We start from the raw sequence: 18,987 nt of genomic DNA on the forward strand, positions 1-18,987 counted from the left end.
TTAGGTACTTTAAATGTTGCAGTACATTCGCCCTATAAGACGCACTTTTTTCTACCAAAAGTAGGGGGAAATAGCAGTGCTTCTTATGGGGCGAATGCTGCATTTTGCCGAATTTTCAATGATACACCCGCCGCGATGCCGCGCGGCGAGTGTATCAGCTGAGAGGGAGGAGGGGCTGGGGGCCGGCATCTGCTTTTATAATGACAGCGGGGCCCGTGCAGTGACTGTATTCTACTACACGGGCCCCGCTCACTGTATAATCGTATCTGTAATAGTTAATTGTTATGTATATAATCGGGTAATCAGCGCCTGTATACTGACAACTACAAGTGCTCGGTAGCAGAGAGGAGGCAGGCCGGGAGGACGGGCGCTGGCAGCGTGAGTCACTACATCACGCGCCTGCGCCGCCCACTTTATGAATGAAGCAGGCGGTGTGGGTGCATGACGTGGTGACTCACGCTGCCAGCGCCCGTCCTCCCGGCCTGCCTCTTCCCTCCTCTCTGCTACCGAGCGCTTGTAAGTATACAGGCGCTGATTATATACATAACAATTAACTATTACAGATACGATTATATACAGTGAGCGGGGCCCGTGTAGTAGAATACAGTCACTGCACGGGCCCTGCTGTCATTATAAAAGCAGATGCGACCCCCACCCCCTGTATTGAGGGTCATTCACACTACAGGGACACTGTTATGGAGGGGATCTGTGGATGACACATAGCATAAGATGCTATATATGTGTCATCCACAGATCCCCCCCATAACAGTGTCATCCACAGATCCCCATAACAGTGCCATCCAGAGACCCCAATAAGAGCCATCCAGAGATCCCCCATAACAGTACGTCACCCACAGATCCCCCATAACAGTGCGTCACCCACAGATCCCCATAACAGTGCGTCACCCACAGATCCCCATAACAGTGCGTCACCCACAGATCCCCCATAACAGTGCGTCACCCACAGATCCCCCATAACAGTACGCCATCCACAGACCACAATTAGTTCAAAACCCACCAAAAGCACACCTTTTGGTTCAAAATATTTTTTTTCTTATTTTCCTCCTCAAAAACCTAGGTGCGTCTTATGGGCCGATGCATCTTATAGGGCGAAAAATACGGTATGTTACATATGCGGTCATAATCTCTACTTGTACCAATGGTTCTGACACTGGTTTGCTTCTACAGTGGTCCCCCCTTCCCTCTCCCCACCTCCTACCTTCCCCTCTGACTTCCCTCGTAACCCCTCTGTTCATTTGTTCTACTATTACGATTTCTTTTCAATGATATATGGCAAGTTATTACAGCACAGTGATGGGAAGGTATCGTTTATTCTACTCGCCGCGTAGACCTCATTCAATCCTGTATAAGATGATCACTGTACCAGCACTGTATACTTCTCTCCTTGGTTATGATGCCAATATTTGAGCTCATGTACTATTGTTCCTTCTATATGTCTTCTAAAAGCATTAAAAACTCATTTTAAAACACACTTCAATGGGGCCCCAAAAGATGCAGACAGCACTCCATGTGCTGTTCGCATCCGTTGCTCCGTTCCGTGGCCCCGCAGAAAAAATATAACATGTCCTATTCTTGTCCGCGCTTTGCGGACAAGAATAGGCAGTTATATTAAAGGCTGTCCGTGCCGTTCCGCAAATTGCGGAACGGGCACGGACGCCATCCGTGTTTTGCAAAACACACCATGGTCGTGTGCATGTAGCCTAAGAGAAACAAAATAAGAGTATTGCAGGTTTGATACCTTTTAATGGCTGACAGAGCTATGTAACATCATTACTTCTATTTTTGTTAGCCATTAAAAGGTATCAAACCTCTTATTTTGTGTCTCTTAATGAGAGCACTAAACTAGTTTTTGGCTATCGGCTAATAACACGGTACCAGACTTTTTTCTTTTATCCCTAATTATATGTAACGTTATTGCTCTAGTGCGCCATCTGCTGATCATGAACGAAAGTAGTTTGTTTCTTCTGGTAAGGTCTGAACAGTCAAACCAGCCGATCGCCTATCTACAGGAGGGCTGCCATGAGGATGTCTGCTGTCGTTTTGTCCGGACTCCTCCGTGTCACTAACTGTAGGAAGGCATCACTGTGCCCCCGCTCACTCGCCAGACCCGAGCGGCCATCCGCATGTTGGCACAGAAGATGTGTTCACCTCTCGCCAGCCCTGTCCGCTAAGACCCTGCTCCATAAATTCACTACCAAATCCAAGTAAGCAGAGCGCCACCTGCCGGCGTCAGTGAGTTTTGCTGCGGTTGACTTACTGTACTTCTTTATGTAACCCTTTGTTTTCTTCCCCTCTGGACAGAAAGAAGCCTTGGTATGACAGTCCCTCGTTTCCCAGGCCTGTAAGTATTGTGTGGTTACATTTCTGCAGGGGCCACAATTACCAAAGTGTAACCACCCCCCCCCCCCCCCCCCCCACAGTAAAGAAGGGTCGATGTGCTCTGTGTTTGCCCTCATGGCAACCGATGCTTCCCAGTTTGGTACTCTGTGGATTTCCAGTTGCAGATGGTCTTTATCAGAGTATGTTCACATGGAGTGAATACGCTGCAGTTTTTCTCTCTGGACTTGCAGCATATTACAGTAGCAGCAAAGTGAAGGAGATTTTAACCTGCGGTGCTATTCTCTCTGTGGACTTTGCCCTTTGCATTGCATAATGCGACATCCATGGTAATTCTGCCTGTAAAATTGGATTTTCCCTTAATTTCGTTACACATTGTTCTGCAAATTCGCGCAACAGGCACTGAAGCTGTAATTCGAGCGTTGGAAGCAGCGGCTGCACATACATAAGTGTAGCAGCGCATGCGCAGTTGGTGCTCCTGAAGCTGAATTTGAGCAGCTTTGCAGGGACCATATTGTCAAGGCCGTGGCGAGTAGTGTCCAGTTCTGTCAGTCAGGTGGGCGCTGTTTTACCGCGTGGACAGCCCCTTACAGGGAAGACCTCTTAATGAGAGATTGAATCGATTCACTCATCCCTACTTTAAAGGGTTTCTACCACCACATTTTCACCTATTTAGCTGTCAGACACTAGCGATGTGCTAGTGTCTGCTCTACCTAACCATGCTATTGTAATCCCTTTCTGTGCAGCGGTTACCCTAAAAAACGTACTTTTATTGGTATGCAAATGAGCCTCTAGGTGCTATGGGGGCGTCTTTTCAGCACCTAGAGGCTCCGTCCACTCACCATTTCTGCTGCCCAGCGCGCTCCAGCCTGCCCCTCTGCTCTAGATTGACAGACTACTTCTCTGCATCTCGGCCGAATTCCCGCGTCTGCGCCGATTACGGCGCAGGGAGCAGTCCGACAGTGCCTGCGCCGAATACAGAAGCACGCGGCGCAGGCGCGAGTGGGCTGTCAATCTAGAGGAGAGGGGCGGGCTGGAGCGCGCTGTGCGGCGGAAATAGTGAGTAGACGGAGCCTCTAGGTGCTGAAAAGACGCCCCCATAGCACCTAGAGGCTCATTAGCATAGCAATAAAACTAAGTTTTTTAGGGTAACCGCTGCACAGAAAGGGATTACAATAGCATGGTTAGGTAGAGCAGACACTAGCAGATCGCTAGTGTCTGACAGCTAAATAGGTGAAAATGTGGTGGTAGAAACCCTTTAAAGGTAATCTGTCAGCTCGATTTTGCATTATAATCTACAGTAATCTGTCTAATACTGCAGAAAAGGAGTCCAGATCACTATTTTTTATTTTCTTTCTTACTGCCCCCGGTTCCCCCACTGTCCGGACTGCTGTGCTGCTCTAACATTATGGAGAGGACTCGTGCGCATGCAGTCCTGACAACTCTGAGCGATGGCAGCGGAGGAATGGGGGGGGGGGGGAAGGTAGGAAAACTTTAAAAAATGACCTGGACTCCATATCTGCAGTACTAATCATGTATTACTGTAGATAATAGTCCAAAATCGGGGTGACAGATTTCCTTTAAAGGCTATGTACCCCTTCGGGCACAATTTTTTTCTTTTTTTATGATTGTATTTTACTCATTTTGGGCTAAAATTAATTTTTTCAGTTGGTCATTATTAAAAATATTCAGCCATACTGTCACAGAGGGTTAACTGTTTTTCTAGCAGTGTGAATTGTACTTTTTACTTTTACTTTGTGCTGGTCATGTAATAAATAAATCTCTTTTTGGGCCTTTTTTTGCGTTCCGTATACGGAACCATTCATTTCAATGGTTCCGCAAAAAAAACTGAATGTACTCCATATGCATTCCGTTTCCGTTCCGTTGAAAGATAGTCCTATTATTGCCCGCAAATCACGTTCCGTGGCTCCATTCAACCCAATGGGTCAGCAAACGGAAACACAACGGAAACAAAAAACGGAACAACGGATCCGTAAAAAACGGACCGCAAAACACTGAAAAAGCCATACGGTCGTGTGAAAGAGTTTCACACGACCATATGGCTTTGTCAGTGTTTTGCGGGCCGTTTTTTCCAGATCCGTTTTTCAGTTTTTTGTTTCCGTTGTGTTTCCGTTTCGGTTCCGTTTTTCCGTATGGCATATACAGCATACAGTAATTCCATAGAAAAAATTGGGCTGGGCATAACATTTTCAATAGATGGTTCCGCAAAAACCTACGGTGGCATTTCCGTATGTGTTCCATTTTTTTTTTTGCGGACCCATTGACTTGAATGGAGCCAGAGAACGTGATTTGCGGGCAATAATAGGACATGTTCTATCTTTCAACGGAACGGAAATACGGAAACGGAATGCATACGGAGTACATTCCGTTTTTTTTTGCGGAACCATTAAAAATGAATGGTTCCGTATACTGACCATATACGGAACGCAAAAACCGGTCGTGTGAAAGAGGCCTTATACTCTCCACCACTTTCGCTATTTTAGTTGTTCTGCTCCTGTAACATAGCGGAACAACAGAAATAAGTAGCGGTGATGTGAATGGCGCCTTAGACTTGTAAAGTTGCATTTGTATTAATCTAATACTACAAGAATTTCAACTCCCCTTCTAGATATGGAAGGAGAAGTGTGATTCTTTTTTCAGTGACATTTTTGCCTATCTGCAGGATTTTCCGACGGTGCTTTAGGAGTCTGTAGAAGTTTTTTCTCCATAATCCGCTGTAGGGTTAAAGGGCTTTTTCAGCCATAGTAGATCATGTCCTATTGCTTGGACACTCATGGATCGGTAGGAGTTCCATCTTATACTTCATTCACGTAATATAATTTATACTACAATTTGTTTTCATTGGGTTGCTTTGCAGGATGATAGGCCGCATGGGTTAATGAGTTTGATGAAGGCACAACAGAATGAAAAGCGGGGAAATAACGCTCGTGTTAGGATTCTGAATTCAATCCTGTACAAAGCGTTGGCCGGTCTGCTGAGCACGGCCGAAGTCAGCGAGGAGGTTTTTGATCTTCAAATTGAACTATCAAAGGTAAGCAGCTCGTTTTTAACCCCCTTCCGCAATTGTATGTACACGTATACCATGGAATGTGGTTAGTTGCAGTATTGTCACATACAGGTATGCCATGGTGATCCCCCGCAGAAGCCTGGCTATACTTGACAGATGGGGTCCGGCAGCAACAGCCGGGATTGGAGATAACCCATTAGATGCCGTCGATAACATCCACAATGACTGACCTCTCTGTTTCCCCCTGCACAATGCAGTCACAGGATCAATGGGTTGCTAAAGCAGCCAGAGGCCCAACATTGGCTTTCAGGCCTCCAAGGTGCCTGAGGCCTACTAGGCCTTGTCTGAGGCAGGGTCTAATTGGTTGCCTGTAGGCAGGGGCGTACATAGAAATCATTGGGCCCCCATGCCCGTTCCTAGTCCCTCCCACTATACGCCCTGGCTCCTCTCACTACCCTCCCTAACTTCTCCCCTGCCCCACCTCATGCAGCAGTATTTTGCTCTACAAAATGGCAGTACTCATGCCGGAACCCAATAGACCCATTATAGTGAATGGGATCTGGTAGGTTCTGGCGGTGTTCAGCATATATTGACAAGAATCTAGGGCATTACATGATGTAATACCACCCAACTTTCCTGCTGTCCAGCATTGCACATGCGCAGAGACATGAGAAAAGTTTGATGAAGTGAGTGCCCCCTTCCCCCATCCTCTGTGTCATGCAGGACAGCTGGGAGACACTGACATTACTTGCTATCCTCCATGACACATGTGCAGAGACAGGAGTCTCTGGGAAAGCTGGGTGAACCCCTCCCCCCTGCCTTTCCATGTTCTTATTATCTGCATTTATGCCTTGCAGGATAGCAGGAAATCTGGGTGACATTACATGATGTAACAGCACCCAGCTTTTCTGCTGTCCTGCATGGCACATGTGGAGAGACATGAGAATAGTCTGAGAAAGCTGAGTACAACTCCCACCTACCCTCACATCTTCTCATGCCTCTGCACTTGTGCCATGCAGGACATCAGGAAAGCTGAGTCACATTACATAATAGCACCCAGCTTTCCTCCTGTTCTGAATGGCATATGTGCAGAGGAATAGCCTGGGAAAGCTGAGTGACCCCCTCCCCCTTCCTCCACACATACACCTCTGCACTGTCCCGACTCCTCACCTACAAGTCGTCACTTACTTCATTACTGGTGGGGTTGTGGCAATCCAGAGGAATCAGGCGGGAGGCGGAGCTAGCAAGTGGGAGGTGGAGCAAGCAGATGGGGCGGGGCTAGGAGGTGGGGCTAGCAGACGGGAGACAGTTAGGAAGATAGACAGGGGCGGGGATTCTCCTCCACTGCGGGCCCCTCTTCCTCACGGGCCCCATAGCAGCTGCGTGGTCTGCCTACATGGTAGGTACGCCACTGCCTGTAGGTATCATACTGACAGGTATAATATACTGGAAAATAGAGATATTCCTGTGTATTATACCAGTAACCAATCTTATGTCAAAATGTAAGAATAAAAAAAAGAACATATAATTGGTATTAGCCATAACTATTAAATTATGACAGCATTTTATACGCACGGTGAACGCCTTAAAAAATAAAAATTGCCAACAATGTTTTTGTTTGTGCCACTTCCCAAAAAAACAAATGTGATCACAAAATAATATGTACCTCAAAGTCCTACCAGGGAAAATGTCAATTCTTCCCTCATGCAACTCTGTGTATGGAAAAATGAAAAGTTATAAGAGGTCCATAAAAATGGCACAAAAAAGTCACAAACCATCGGTTTATCATTTAAGTGCCATTGTGACCAAATTTAGTGCCAGTTGGTGTTTCTATGCCGGTATGACCTGTTGTAGATCTCAATCTGGCAGCAAGGGACATCAAGACCGACGTAGAAAACGCTGGTCTTAGTAAACCCCCCCCCCCCCCCCCTCCAGAAAAAAATAGAATAAAAAATAAATCAACATATGTTCAAATTTTGCTATGAAATCTACAACTCATCCTGTAAAAAGTAAGCCCTCATACAGTTATGTAGAAAGAAAAATACAAAAAGTATGATTATTTGCACTGTGAGGAATAAATATCAATGAAAAGTTATTAAATGGGTTGTCCAGCCTAGGAGCTGACGTAACCTCTCCCAGTAACGTGTTTGAAATGAATAAGGAGTCTTGCAGTTTCCTCCATTGTTGCTTCGGGTACAGTATGGGCAGACAGGTTAAAGGAGAACTGTAGACTGCTGGAAGCTAAAGAATCTTGATCTTTCTCCTACTAAGGCCTCATGCACACGACCGTATTTTTTCACGGTCCGCAAAACGGGGTTCCGTTGGTCCGTGATCCGTGACCGTTTTTTCGTCCGTGGGTCTTCCTTGATTTTTGGAGGATCCACGGACATGAAAAAAAAGTCGTTTTGGTGTCCGCCTGGCCGTGCGGAGCCAAGCGGATCCGTCCTGAATTACAATGCAAGTCAATGGGGACAGATCCGTTTGACGTTGACACAATATGGTGCAATTTCAAACGGATCCGTCCCCCATTGACTTTCAATGTAAAGTCAGGAGTTAATATACCATAGGATCTGAGTTTTCTCCAATCCGATGGTATATTTTAACTTGAAGCATCCCCATCACCATGGGAACGCCTCTATGTTAGAATATACCATCGGATTTGAGTTGCATCGAAACTCAGATCCGACAGTATATTCTAACACAGAGGCGTTCCCATAGTGATGGGGACGCTTCTAATTAGAATATACGACGAACTGTGTACATGACTGCCCCCCTGCTGCCTGGCAGCACCCGATCTTTTACAGGGGGCTGTGATCAGCACAATTAACCCTTCAGGTGCCGCACCTGAAGGGGTTAATTGTGCGTATCATAGCCCCCTGTAAGAGATCAGGGGCTGCCAGGCAGCAGGGGGCAGACCCCCCTCCCTCCCCAGTTTGAATATCATTGGTGGCCAGTGTGCGGCCCCCCCCCCCTATTGTAATATCATTGGTGGCCAGTGTGCGGCCTCCCTTGCCCCCCCCCCCCCCCTCCCTCTATTGTAATATCATTGGTGGCCAGTGTGCGGACCCCCCTCTATTGTATTAATATCATTGGTGGCCAGTGTGCAGCCTCCCCCGCCTCCCTCTATTGTAATATCATTGGTGGCCAGTGTGCGGCCCCCCGGCCCCCCCTCTATTGTATTAATATCATTGGTGGCCAGTGTGCGGCCTGCTGCCTGGCAGCCCCTGATCTCTTATAGAGGGCTATGATATGCACAATTAACCCCTCAGGTGCAGCACCTGAGGGGTTAATTGTGCGGATCACAGCCCCCTGTAAGAGATCGGGTGCTGCCAGGCAGCAGGGGGCAGTCATGTACACAGTTCTCAGTATATTCTAACTAGAAACGTCCCCATCACTATGGGAACGCCTCTGTGTTAGAATATACTGTCGGATTTGAGTTTTCACGAAGTGAAAACTCATCTCTGAAAAAGCTTTTATGCAGACGGATCTTCGAATCCGTCTGTATGAAAGTAACCTGCGGATGCCAATCTTGTGTGCATCCGCGTTCTTTCACGCACCCATTGACTTGAATGGGTCCGTGAACCGTTGTCCGTCAAAAAAATAGGACAGGTCAATAGGACGGATCACGGATGCGGCTGCAAAACTGTGCATTTTCCGATTTTTCCACGGACCCATTGAAAGTGAATGGGTCCGCGAAAAAAAACGGCACAACGGCCACGGATGCACACAACAGTCGTGTGCATGAGGCCTAAGGTAAACTTTCATGTATGTACTTCTCAACACTATACATCTTATACTCTTTAGGAAATCATTTCAATGATCATAGAAGCTCCTTGATGTTCGATTACCACTAGTTACTTCCCATGTAGTCCTGACAATGTATGCTGTGTATGGTAAATGGCGGATATGTAGAACATGTTTCAGAGATCACTATGCATTTTAATATTTTATTTTATTTTTTTATAATTTCAGGTGTCCGTAACGGTGGACTTTTCAGTCTGTCGTGCCTATTGGTTAACCAGCGGCAATAAAGAAACTGATGCTGAGATTGAAACAGTTCTTCAGAAATGTGCTCCTTGTTTTCGGTACTGCATTATTATTTTTTTTCTCCTTTGTATTATTGTGCAGTATTTTATTTTAAAGGGAGTCTATCAGCAGTTTTGACCATGCAAAACTGCTGACAGCATTAGGTAGGGGCTGGGGAGTGCAGAACAAACATATTATCAGGAGTAGTGTGAATATTAACTTTTATTCTGCCAGGCACTGCTCCTGCAAGTGCATTGGAGGTGGTGCTTTGTTGTGCAGTGCTTTCTGCATTGAGCTGCTTCAGAGCCCCTCCTACCTGCTCTGAGTGACAGCTGTAGTCATCTCCTGGTTGAATGCCACAGCTGTCACTCAGAGCTGAGGGGAGTGGTGGTGAAGCGGCTCAATACAGAGAAGAGAGAGCACTTCACAGTGAAGCTGCACCTCCTGGACACTTGCCGGAGCAGAATCTGGCAGAATAAAATTCATATTCACACTACTCCCTATAATAAAGCTCCACAAAAGGTATGTTTGTCCTTCTCTCCACAGCGGCCCTACTCCTCTTTAATTATACATGCATATATTATGACATCAGGCGGCGGACTAGGTATCGGTTTCTCAATGGCTTCTATGGCCAGTCAGCCCTGCCAGTGGTGAGGTAGCTATATACAGCAATCAGCCATCATATTAAAACCACAGAAAGATGAAGTGAATAACATTGTTTATCTTGTTACAATGGCACCTATCAAGGAGGGGAATTTATTACACAGAAAGTGAGAAGTTAGTTCTTGAAGTTGATGTTTTGGAAGCATTACATTTGGTCGAGCAAAGGGAAAATGGCTCTTTTCAAAGTCTATGGGGCTCACAGAAATGGCTGTGAATAGGAGTTAAATGGATTTGCTGGACAACCCAGTTATCCCTATTCTGACCCCCTTATGCATATATATGTCGGAGGTCGGCACTTCAAATATGCACGCAAGTTTTAAATGGGGTTGGGGGACGCTGCATAGCCTGACTCCAATGTATTGGAGTCTATCAGAAAAGCTATCTAATGATTTCTTGTTATAGTTCCCTAGGGAAGCTATTAAAAAAAAAATAATAATAAATAAAAAAAAATATATATATATATATATATTCAAATCGCCTCCCTTTCCCCAAAATTTAAATAAAAAAAGCATAATTTAAAAAAATAAACATGAGCATCACTGTGTGTGAAAATGCCTGTAGTATTAAAATATATTTTAAAAAAATTAATAGGGTACCAGTAAGGAGAGACTAGGGAATCAATGAGGTGAGTATCACTTTTATTTTATTTATTTTTTAACTCATTTAATAAGGTGAAAAAAGTAAATACCGGATCCGTTTTGCCGGATGACACCGGAAAGACGGATCCGGCATTTCAATGCATTTTTTTGACTGATCATGATCCTGATCAGTCTTACTAATGCCATCAGTTGGCATACGCTTTGCCGGATCTGGCAGGCAGTTCCGGCGACGGAACTGCTTGCCGGATCTCTCTTCCGCAAGTGTGAAAGTACCCTAATGAAGCTATTTCGGATGCAAAGTACATTAAATACATCTGATTCATATTTTACAGACATCTTCTTATAACTCATCAAGTTCTTGGAAATGTTCCAACGATTGTGTTTTTAAAAGACCAAGAGGATGAAAAAAGACAAGAGGTATTATTGCATTAAGTGTGTGTAATAATGTTTTCTGAACAAGGCCTATAGTGCCAGTGATAAGAAGTGTGAATTGTCCCTAATAAGATGCTTTTGCAAGACTTATTTAAAAAGGGAGTCTTTCACGCCGATTGACCCTATTAACCTATTAACAGACTTATGTCCACGGCATCCCCCCTATTAAAACTGTTCTTACCATATGTTGCTTGCTATCATCGTTCCTCCGAATGAGGCTGTGAAGGTGCCCAGGGGCGGCCTTACAACGGCCGGTGCCCAGGCCCCTGGGTCATTTTCATATCAATCCACTCCCCCTCCGCCGCTTCTGCCCGCTCATCCACCGCCGCCGCTTCTGCCCGCTCATCCGCCGCGTCTGCCCGCCCTTGGTCTCTTCTCTATCCTTCCTCCTACTGTCCGTAATCCCACGCATGCGCCGATGACCGCGATATCACAGTTTACCATGCGCCTGCCCCGGCCTAACTTACATTCTTGCCGTGATGCTGTGATCACGGCAAGAACGTAAGTTAGGTCGGGGCCGGCTTTTTAAAGAAGCAACTTTACAAACATTCTGAATTGAAAATATCCTACCATTTAGAGTGTATGCAACCTCAGCAAACCTATGCGTATCCATGGTAACAGACCGCAAACAAACCCTGCGTAGTCTGATCATGCAGTCATCATCTTTTCATCTATCCCCTGTTTTTCCTAACCTACATTTGGTAGATTAGAAAGAAGTAGGGGATAGATGGAAGAGAATGCTGATTCTTTGTTTAGATTGAATATTAGAAGGGGGCACAGAAGAGACTTATTCATGTTACCAAGACAAGCAGTAACTAATACACACATTACTGCAGCCCTATTTGAAATGTACATATTACATATTATTATTTTCTTTTATAACTTGCATCCTTTTATAGTTATAAATATGAAACCTTAAATTTTATTTTCAAATATAGATTGAAGACTTATTGGCAACTCTAGATTTTGGAGACAGTAATGACCCTGCAGTAAAAAGCTGTGATATATCCAGGTATTCTCATTTTTGTTTACTTATTTATTTTTCAGATGCTTCTTAAGATAGAAGTAGAGAAATATGTGTATGTGACATTACATTTCCTTTTACATCATGTAAAATTTTGCCTGTGGTGTCAGCTGCAATATATGGCCAATATCCCAGTGCAGCGGTCTGGATTTCCCTAAGTGGTTTTCCCATAACTAAAGCCCCAGGCTTGCAATGTCTTTGAGGGTATTAGGTATTCAGATCCACAAAAGTTTCCAAATTATAAAAACTTTTTCTCTCCATAAAAAATGTCCTCATGGTGTGCAGTTTTTAGGCTACTTTCACACTAGCGTCTTCATTTCCGTTATTGAGATCCGTCATAGGATCTCAATAGCGGAAGAAAACACTTCAGTTTTGTCCCCAGTCATTCTCAATGGGGACAAAACTGAACGAAACGGAATGCACTAAAATGCATTTCATTACGTTTGGTTGCGCTCCCATCGCTGTACGCAGCGTTTTTCTGTCCGCGATGTGGTGCGGAGCAAGACAGATCCTTCCTGACACACAATGTAAGTCAATGGGGACGGATCCGTTTTCTCTGACACAATAGAAAACTGATCCGTCCCCCATTGACTTTCAATGGTGTTAATGACGGATCCGTCATAGCTGTAGAAGACATAATACAAGTGTATCCGTTCATGACAGATGCAAACGGTTGTATTATTGTAACGGAAGTGTTTTTGCAAAAAACGCTAGTGTGAAAGTAGCCTTAATTTCCCACGCCGTCCCGAATACTAAACGGAACTGCGCAGGCGCGGGATTTACTGGACAAAGAGCAGAACTCGCCAGTCAATCAACTGGACCTGGGCGTGCCAAAGGGTGCGTAGACCGAGCCTCTAGGTGCTGAAGCAACGCCCTCATAGCACCTAGAGGCTCATTAGCACATTTTAAAAGTCTTTATTTTAAGAGAACGGCTGCAGGCAGGGAGTTATAAGTCATACTGTTATGTAGTACTGACATTAGCCCATCACTAATGTCAGTCAGCTACATAACGTAATTTCTGATGACAGAAACCCTTTAAGGCTGTAATGTAACAAAATACAGAATATATTTTTATACTATGGGCGTTTTCGCACATGGCGACATCCATGATGTTTATTTTTTTTTTTTTTTTTATTTTTGATTTGGCAAAAGGGGGGTGATTTGAGTTTTTTGTTTTTTTGTTTGTTTTTTTTTACACTTTTTTATAGTTCCCATAGGGAACTATAACAAGCAATCATTAGATTGCTATTCCCATAGACCCCAATGCACTAGCACTGGAGTCTGTGAGAAAATTGCTAGTTTCCTATGGAGCCCTATTACAGGCAAGGGCTCCATAGGAAATACAATGCAGCAGCCTCCTGTCATTCACAAAGACAGGGGCTGCTGCACACAAACTCCGGGCTCCTCCGATCGCCGCAAGGGGGAGCCGGAGCATTACCGGAAGCACACGCTCAGATGCCTTGGTCAGGATTGACCACATCATCTGAGGGGTTAAATGTCCCCAATCGGCATTACTGTCGGTTGCGGGTGTTTGCTACAAGAAACAGCAGGCCTCCCGCGGCTTTGGCACCCTCTCCGCTCAGGAGGGGGTGCTATCTTTAAAGACCCAGCCAGCGCCGTACCATTACGGCACTGGTCGGGAAAGGGTTAAAGGGGTTATCCCATGATTAATGTAAAAAATGAAAAATCGGACACCATACAGTACATTACAATCTCTTTCTAACAAAGCTAGAACCAGCCCTGTACCTCACATGGATCCAGAGATCTCCCCATTTATTGCTCTGCTAGATTTATATCAGGCTGGAAGCTCAAGGGGAGTGTCTTTTCTGCTGGAGCTCAGGGGGCGTGTCCATGCTCTCCCTATTACAACTCAGGAGGCAGTTAAAGGATAAAACTGAGCATGTGCGGCCTTCTCAGTAAGCAGGTCAAAGAAATAAACCAACAGCAGATAGCGTTATGCAGATACATTTTATTGAATAACTCAGTGGCTATGGTAAATTTTTTATTAAATTCAATTACAAAAGAATTCAGATCAAGGTGCTGGTTTAAAAACTATAGAATATTTTCTATGGGACAACCCCTTTAATCACTATTTAACCGCCTCCGGACCGCCTAACGCAGGATCGCGTTCCGGAGGCGGCAGCCCTGCGCAGAGTCACGCATATATGCGTCATCTCGCGATGGCCGAGATTTCCTGTGAACGCGCGCACACAGGCGCGCGCGCTCACAGGAACGGAAGGTAAGCGAGTGGATCTCCAGCCTGCCAGCGGCGATCGTTCGCTGGCAGGCTGGAGATGTGATTTTTTTAACCCCTAACAGGTATATTAGACGCTGTTTTGATAACAGAGTCTAATATACCTGCTACCTGGTCCTCTGGTGGTCCCTTTGTTTGGATCGACCACCAGAGGACACAGGTAGCTCAGTAATATGTTGCACCAAGCACCACTACACTACACCCCCCCCCCTGTCACTTATTAACCCCTTATTCACCCTTGATCACCCCTGATCACCCCATATAGACTCCCTGATCACCCCCCTGTCATTGATCACCCCCCTGTAAGGCTGCATTCAGATGTCCGTATGATTTTTACGAATCCACTGATACATGGATCGGATCCGCAAAACACGTACGGACATCTGAATGGAGCCTTACAGGGGAGTGATCAATGACGGAGGTGATCACCCCATATAGACTCCCTGATCACCCCCCTGTCATTGATCACCCCCCTGTAAGGCTGCATTCAGATGTCCGTGTGATTTTTACGGATCCACTGATGCATGGATCGGATCCCCAAAACACATACGGACATCTGAATGGAGCCTTACAGGGGGGTGATCACCCCATATAGACTCCCTGATCACCTCCCTGTCATTGATCACCCCCCTGTCAGGCTACATTCAGATGTCCGTATGATTTTTACGGATCCACTGATGCATGGATCGGATCCGCAAAACACATACGGACATCTGAATGGAGCCTTACAGGGGGGTGATCACCCCATATAGACTCCCTGATCACCCCCCTGTCATTGATCACCCCCCTGTCAGGCTGCATTCAGATGTCCGTATGATTTTTACGGATCCACTGATGCATGGATCGGATCCGCAAAACACATACGGACATCTGAATGGAGCCTTATAGGGGGGTGATCAATGACAGGGGGGTGATCACCCCATATAGACTCCCTGATCACCCCCCTGTCATTGATCACCCCCCTGTAAGGCTCCATTCAGACATTTTTTTTGGCCCAAGTTAGTGGAAATTATAATTTTTTTTCTTACAAAGTCTCATATTCCACTAACTTGTGTCAAAAAATAAAATCTCACATGAACTCACCATACCCCTCACGGAATCCAAATGCGTAAAATTTTTTAGACATTTATATTCCAGACTTCTCATGCTTTAGGGCCCCTAGAATGCCAGGGCAGTATAAATACCCCACATGTGACCCCATTTCGGAAAGAAGACACCCCAAGGTATTCCGTGAGGGGCATATTGAGTCCCTGAAAGATTAAAATTTTTGTCCCAAGTTAGCGGAAAGGGAGACTTTGTGAGAAAAAAAAAAATATATAAATTTCCGCTAACTTGTGCCAAAAAAAAAAAAATTCTTTGAACTCGCCATGCCCCTCATTGAATACCTTGGGGTGTCTTCTTTCCAAAATGGGGTCACATGTGGGGTATTTATACTGCCCTGGCATTCTAGGGGCCCTAAAGCGTGAGAAGAAGTCTGGGATCCAAATGTCTAAAAATGCCCTCATAAAATGAATGTGGGCCCCTTTGCGCATCTAGGCTGCAAAAAAGTGTCACACATGTGGTATCGCCGTACTCAGGAGAAGTTGGGCAATGTGTTTTGGGGTGTCATTTTACATATACCCATGCTGGGTGAGATAAATATCTTGGTCAAATGCCAACTTTGTATAAAAAATGGGAAAAGTTGTCTTTTGCCGAGATATTTCTCTCACCCAGCATGAGTATATGTAAAAAGACACCCCAAAACACATTGCCCAACTTCTCCTGAATACGGCGATACCACATGTGTGACACTTTTTTGCAGCCTAGGTGGGCAAAGGGGCCCACATAAAGAGCACCTTTAGGATTTCACAGGTCATTTACCTACTTACCACACATTAGGGCCCCTGGAAAATGCCAAGGCAGTATAACTACCCCACAAGTGACCCCATTTTGGAAAGAAGACACCCCAAGGTATTCCGTGAGGGGCATGGCGAGTTCCTAGAATTTTATATTTTTTGTCACAAGTTAGCGGAAAATGATGATTTTTTATTTTATTTTTTTCCTTACAAAGTCTCATATTCCACTAACTTGTGACAAAAAATAAAAACTTCCATGAACTCACTATGCCCATCACGAAATACCTTGGGGTGTCTTCTTTCCAAAATGGGGTCACTTGTGGGGTAGTTATACTGCCCTGGCATTTTAGGGGCCGAATGCGTAAGAAGTGGTTTGAAATCAAAATCTGTAAAAAATGGCCGGTGAAATCCGAAAGGTGCTCTTTGGAATGTGGGCCCCTTTGCCCACCTAGGCTGCAAAAAAGTGTCACACATGTGGTATCTCCGTACTCAGGAGAAGTTGGGGAATGTGTTTTGGGGTGTCATTTTACATATACCCATGCTGGGTGAGAGAAATATCTTGGCAAAAGACAACTTTTCCCATTTTTTTATACAAAGTTGGCATTTGACCAAGATATTTATCTCACCCAGCATGGGTATATGTAAAATGACACCCCAAAACACATTCCCCAACTTCTCCTGAGTACGGCGATACCACATGTGTGGCACTTTTTTGCAGCCTAGGTGGGCAAAGGGGCCCACATTCCAAAGAGCACCTTTCGGATTTCACCGGTCATTTTTTACACATTTTGATTTCAAACTACTTACCACACATTTGGGCCCCTAGAATGCCAGGGCAGTATAACTACCCCACAAGTGACCCCATTTTGGAAAGAAGACACCCCAAGGTATTCGCTGATGGGCATAGTGAGTTCATAGAAGTTTTTATTTTTTGTCACAAGTTAGTGGAATATGAGACTTTGTAAGAAAAAAAAAAAAAAATATCATCATTTTCCACTAACTTGTGACAAAAAATAAAAAGTTCTATGAACTCACTATGCCCATCAGCGAATACCTTAGGGTGTCTACTTTCCGAAATGGGGTCATTTGTGGGGTGTTTGTACTGTCTGGGAATTGTAGAACCTCAGGAAACATGACAGGTGCTCAGAAAGTCAGAGCTGCTTCAAAAAGCGGAAATTCACATTTTTGTACCATAGTTTGTAAACGCTATAACTTTTACCCAAACCATTTTTTTTTTTTACCCAAACATTTTTTTTTTATCAAAGACATGTAGAACAATAAATTTAGAGAAAAATTTATATATGGATGTCGTTTTTTTTGCAAAATTTTACAACTGAAAGTGAAAAATGTCATTTTTTTGCAAAAAAAATCGTTAAATTTCGATTAATAACAAAAAAAGTAAAAATGTCAGCAGCAATGAAATACCACCAAATAAAAGCTCTATTAGTGAGAAGAAAAGGAGGTAAAATTCATTTGGGTGGTAAGTTGCATGACCGAGCAATAAACGGTCAAAGTAGGGTAGGTCAGAAGTGTAAAAAGTGGCCTGGTCTTTAAGGGTGTTTAAGCTATAGGGGCTGAGGTGGTTAATTAATCTTGGGTACAGCTGTTGACCATAATAAGAGAAGTCTCTAATGCATAAAACATTCTGTTTAGTACCCAGACAATTTACTGTCTTGACTGTAAAATTATGGTTTCTGTGGTTTCCCATTAACATCTGGAACGATAGCATATATTTTCTCATGTCCATTTTTCTTTTTTACATTTAATATCTCATTTGTTTCAGGAAACGGGATGCTACATCCCTTGCCGAATTGTCAGCACCCTCAGCCCCTAGTATGTTTGGAATAGACCATAATGAATTTAACAAGAAAATTGCAGAGTACAAGAAAAGAGTGAAGGAGAAGCAAATAGAAAATGAAGCCACTGAATTCTCACAGCAGCAACAAGAACAGTTGGCAGAGATTAAAAAGCAAAAGATTCGAAAGAAAAAATTGAAAAAGCAAAGATGGACTGAGCTCAATAATGAGAACCCACAATACTATTTAATGGCCTCAGACAATGACTTGTCCTATGACGATCAGGAGGAGTATGATGCAGAACTTGAGGAGGACACTGAGGACAAAGATGATGGCAGCAGAAAGTTGCGCTAACCACTTTCTATTTGAACAGTGTATAAATAAAAGTATACATGTATATATCTTCCACGCTATCCATATTTTCTGATTTATAGTAATAAAGTAATTGTTAACTAACTGAAAGTGGACTTCTAAGAACATTTAGTAAATTCCTTATGGAAAGTGCTTAAAGAGGTTTTTCCGGGACTTGGATACCGATGATCTATCCTCAGGATAGGTCAACAATATTAGGTCGGTGTGGATCTGTCACCTGGAACCCCCGTCAATCAGCTGTTTTGGGACTGTGCTGGAAACTATACAATGGATGGAGCCTTCTGCTTTTATTATTTCAGGCGGCTGCCTGGAACAGCTAATTGATAGAGGTGTTGGAACCCAACAATCTGGTATTGAAGACCTATCCTGAGTACAGGTCATCCATATCTATGTCCTGGAAAATCACTTTAAGGGTCCATTCACACATCCGTTGTTCTGCAATTTTGCAGAATGGGTGCGGACCCATTCATTTCTATGGTGCCGCAAAAGATGCGGACAGCACACCGTGTGCTGTCCGCATCTGTAGTTTTGCTCCGGCCCCGCAAAAAAGATAGAGCATGTCCTATTCTTGTCCGCAATAACTGACAAGAATAGGCATTT

General features: G+C 44.4%; 1 protein-coding gene across 1 annotated transcript; it reads left to right on the top strand.

The window, feature by feature from the left end:
• Window positions 1–1,979: 1,979 nt before the first annotated feature.
• RBFA (ribosome binding factor A) lies at window positions 1,980–18,419 on the top strand. Its single transcript, XM_040433515.1, has 7 exons — window positions 1,980–2,225; window positions 2,323–2,362; window positions 5,237–5,410; window positions 9,359–9,471; window positions 11,007–11,091; window positions 12,045–12,118; window positions 18,003–18,419. Exons 1-7 carry the CDS (start codon window positions 2,041–2,043, stop codon window positions 18,367–18,369), a joined length of 1,038 nt encoding a protein of 345 aa, XP_040289449.1. The 5' UTR covers window positions 1,980–2,040; the 3' UTR covers window positions 18,370–18,419.
• Window positions 18,420–18,987: the final 568 nt, after the last annotated feature.

Source organism: Bufo bufo, chromosome 5, assembly GCF_905171765.1.
Source record: "Bufo bufo chromosome 5, aBufBuf1.1, whole genome shotgun sequence".
NCBI classification, from domain to species: domain Eukaryota; kingdom Metazoa; phylum Chordata; class Amphibia; order Anura; family Bufonidae; genus Bufo; species Bufo bufo.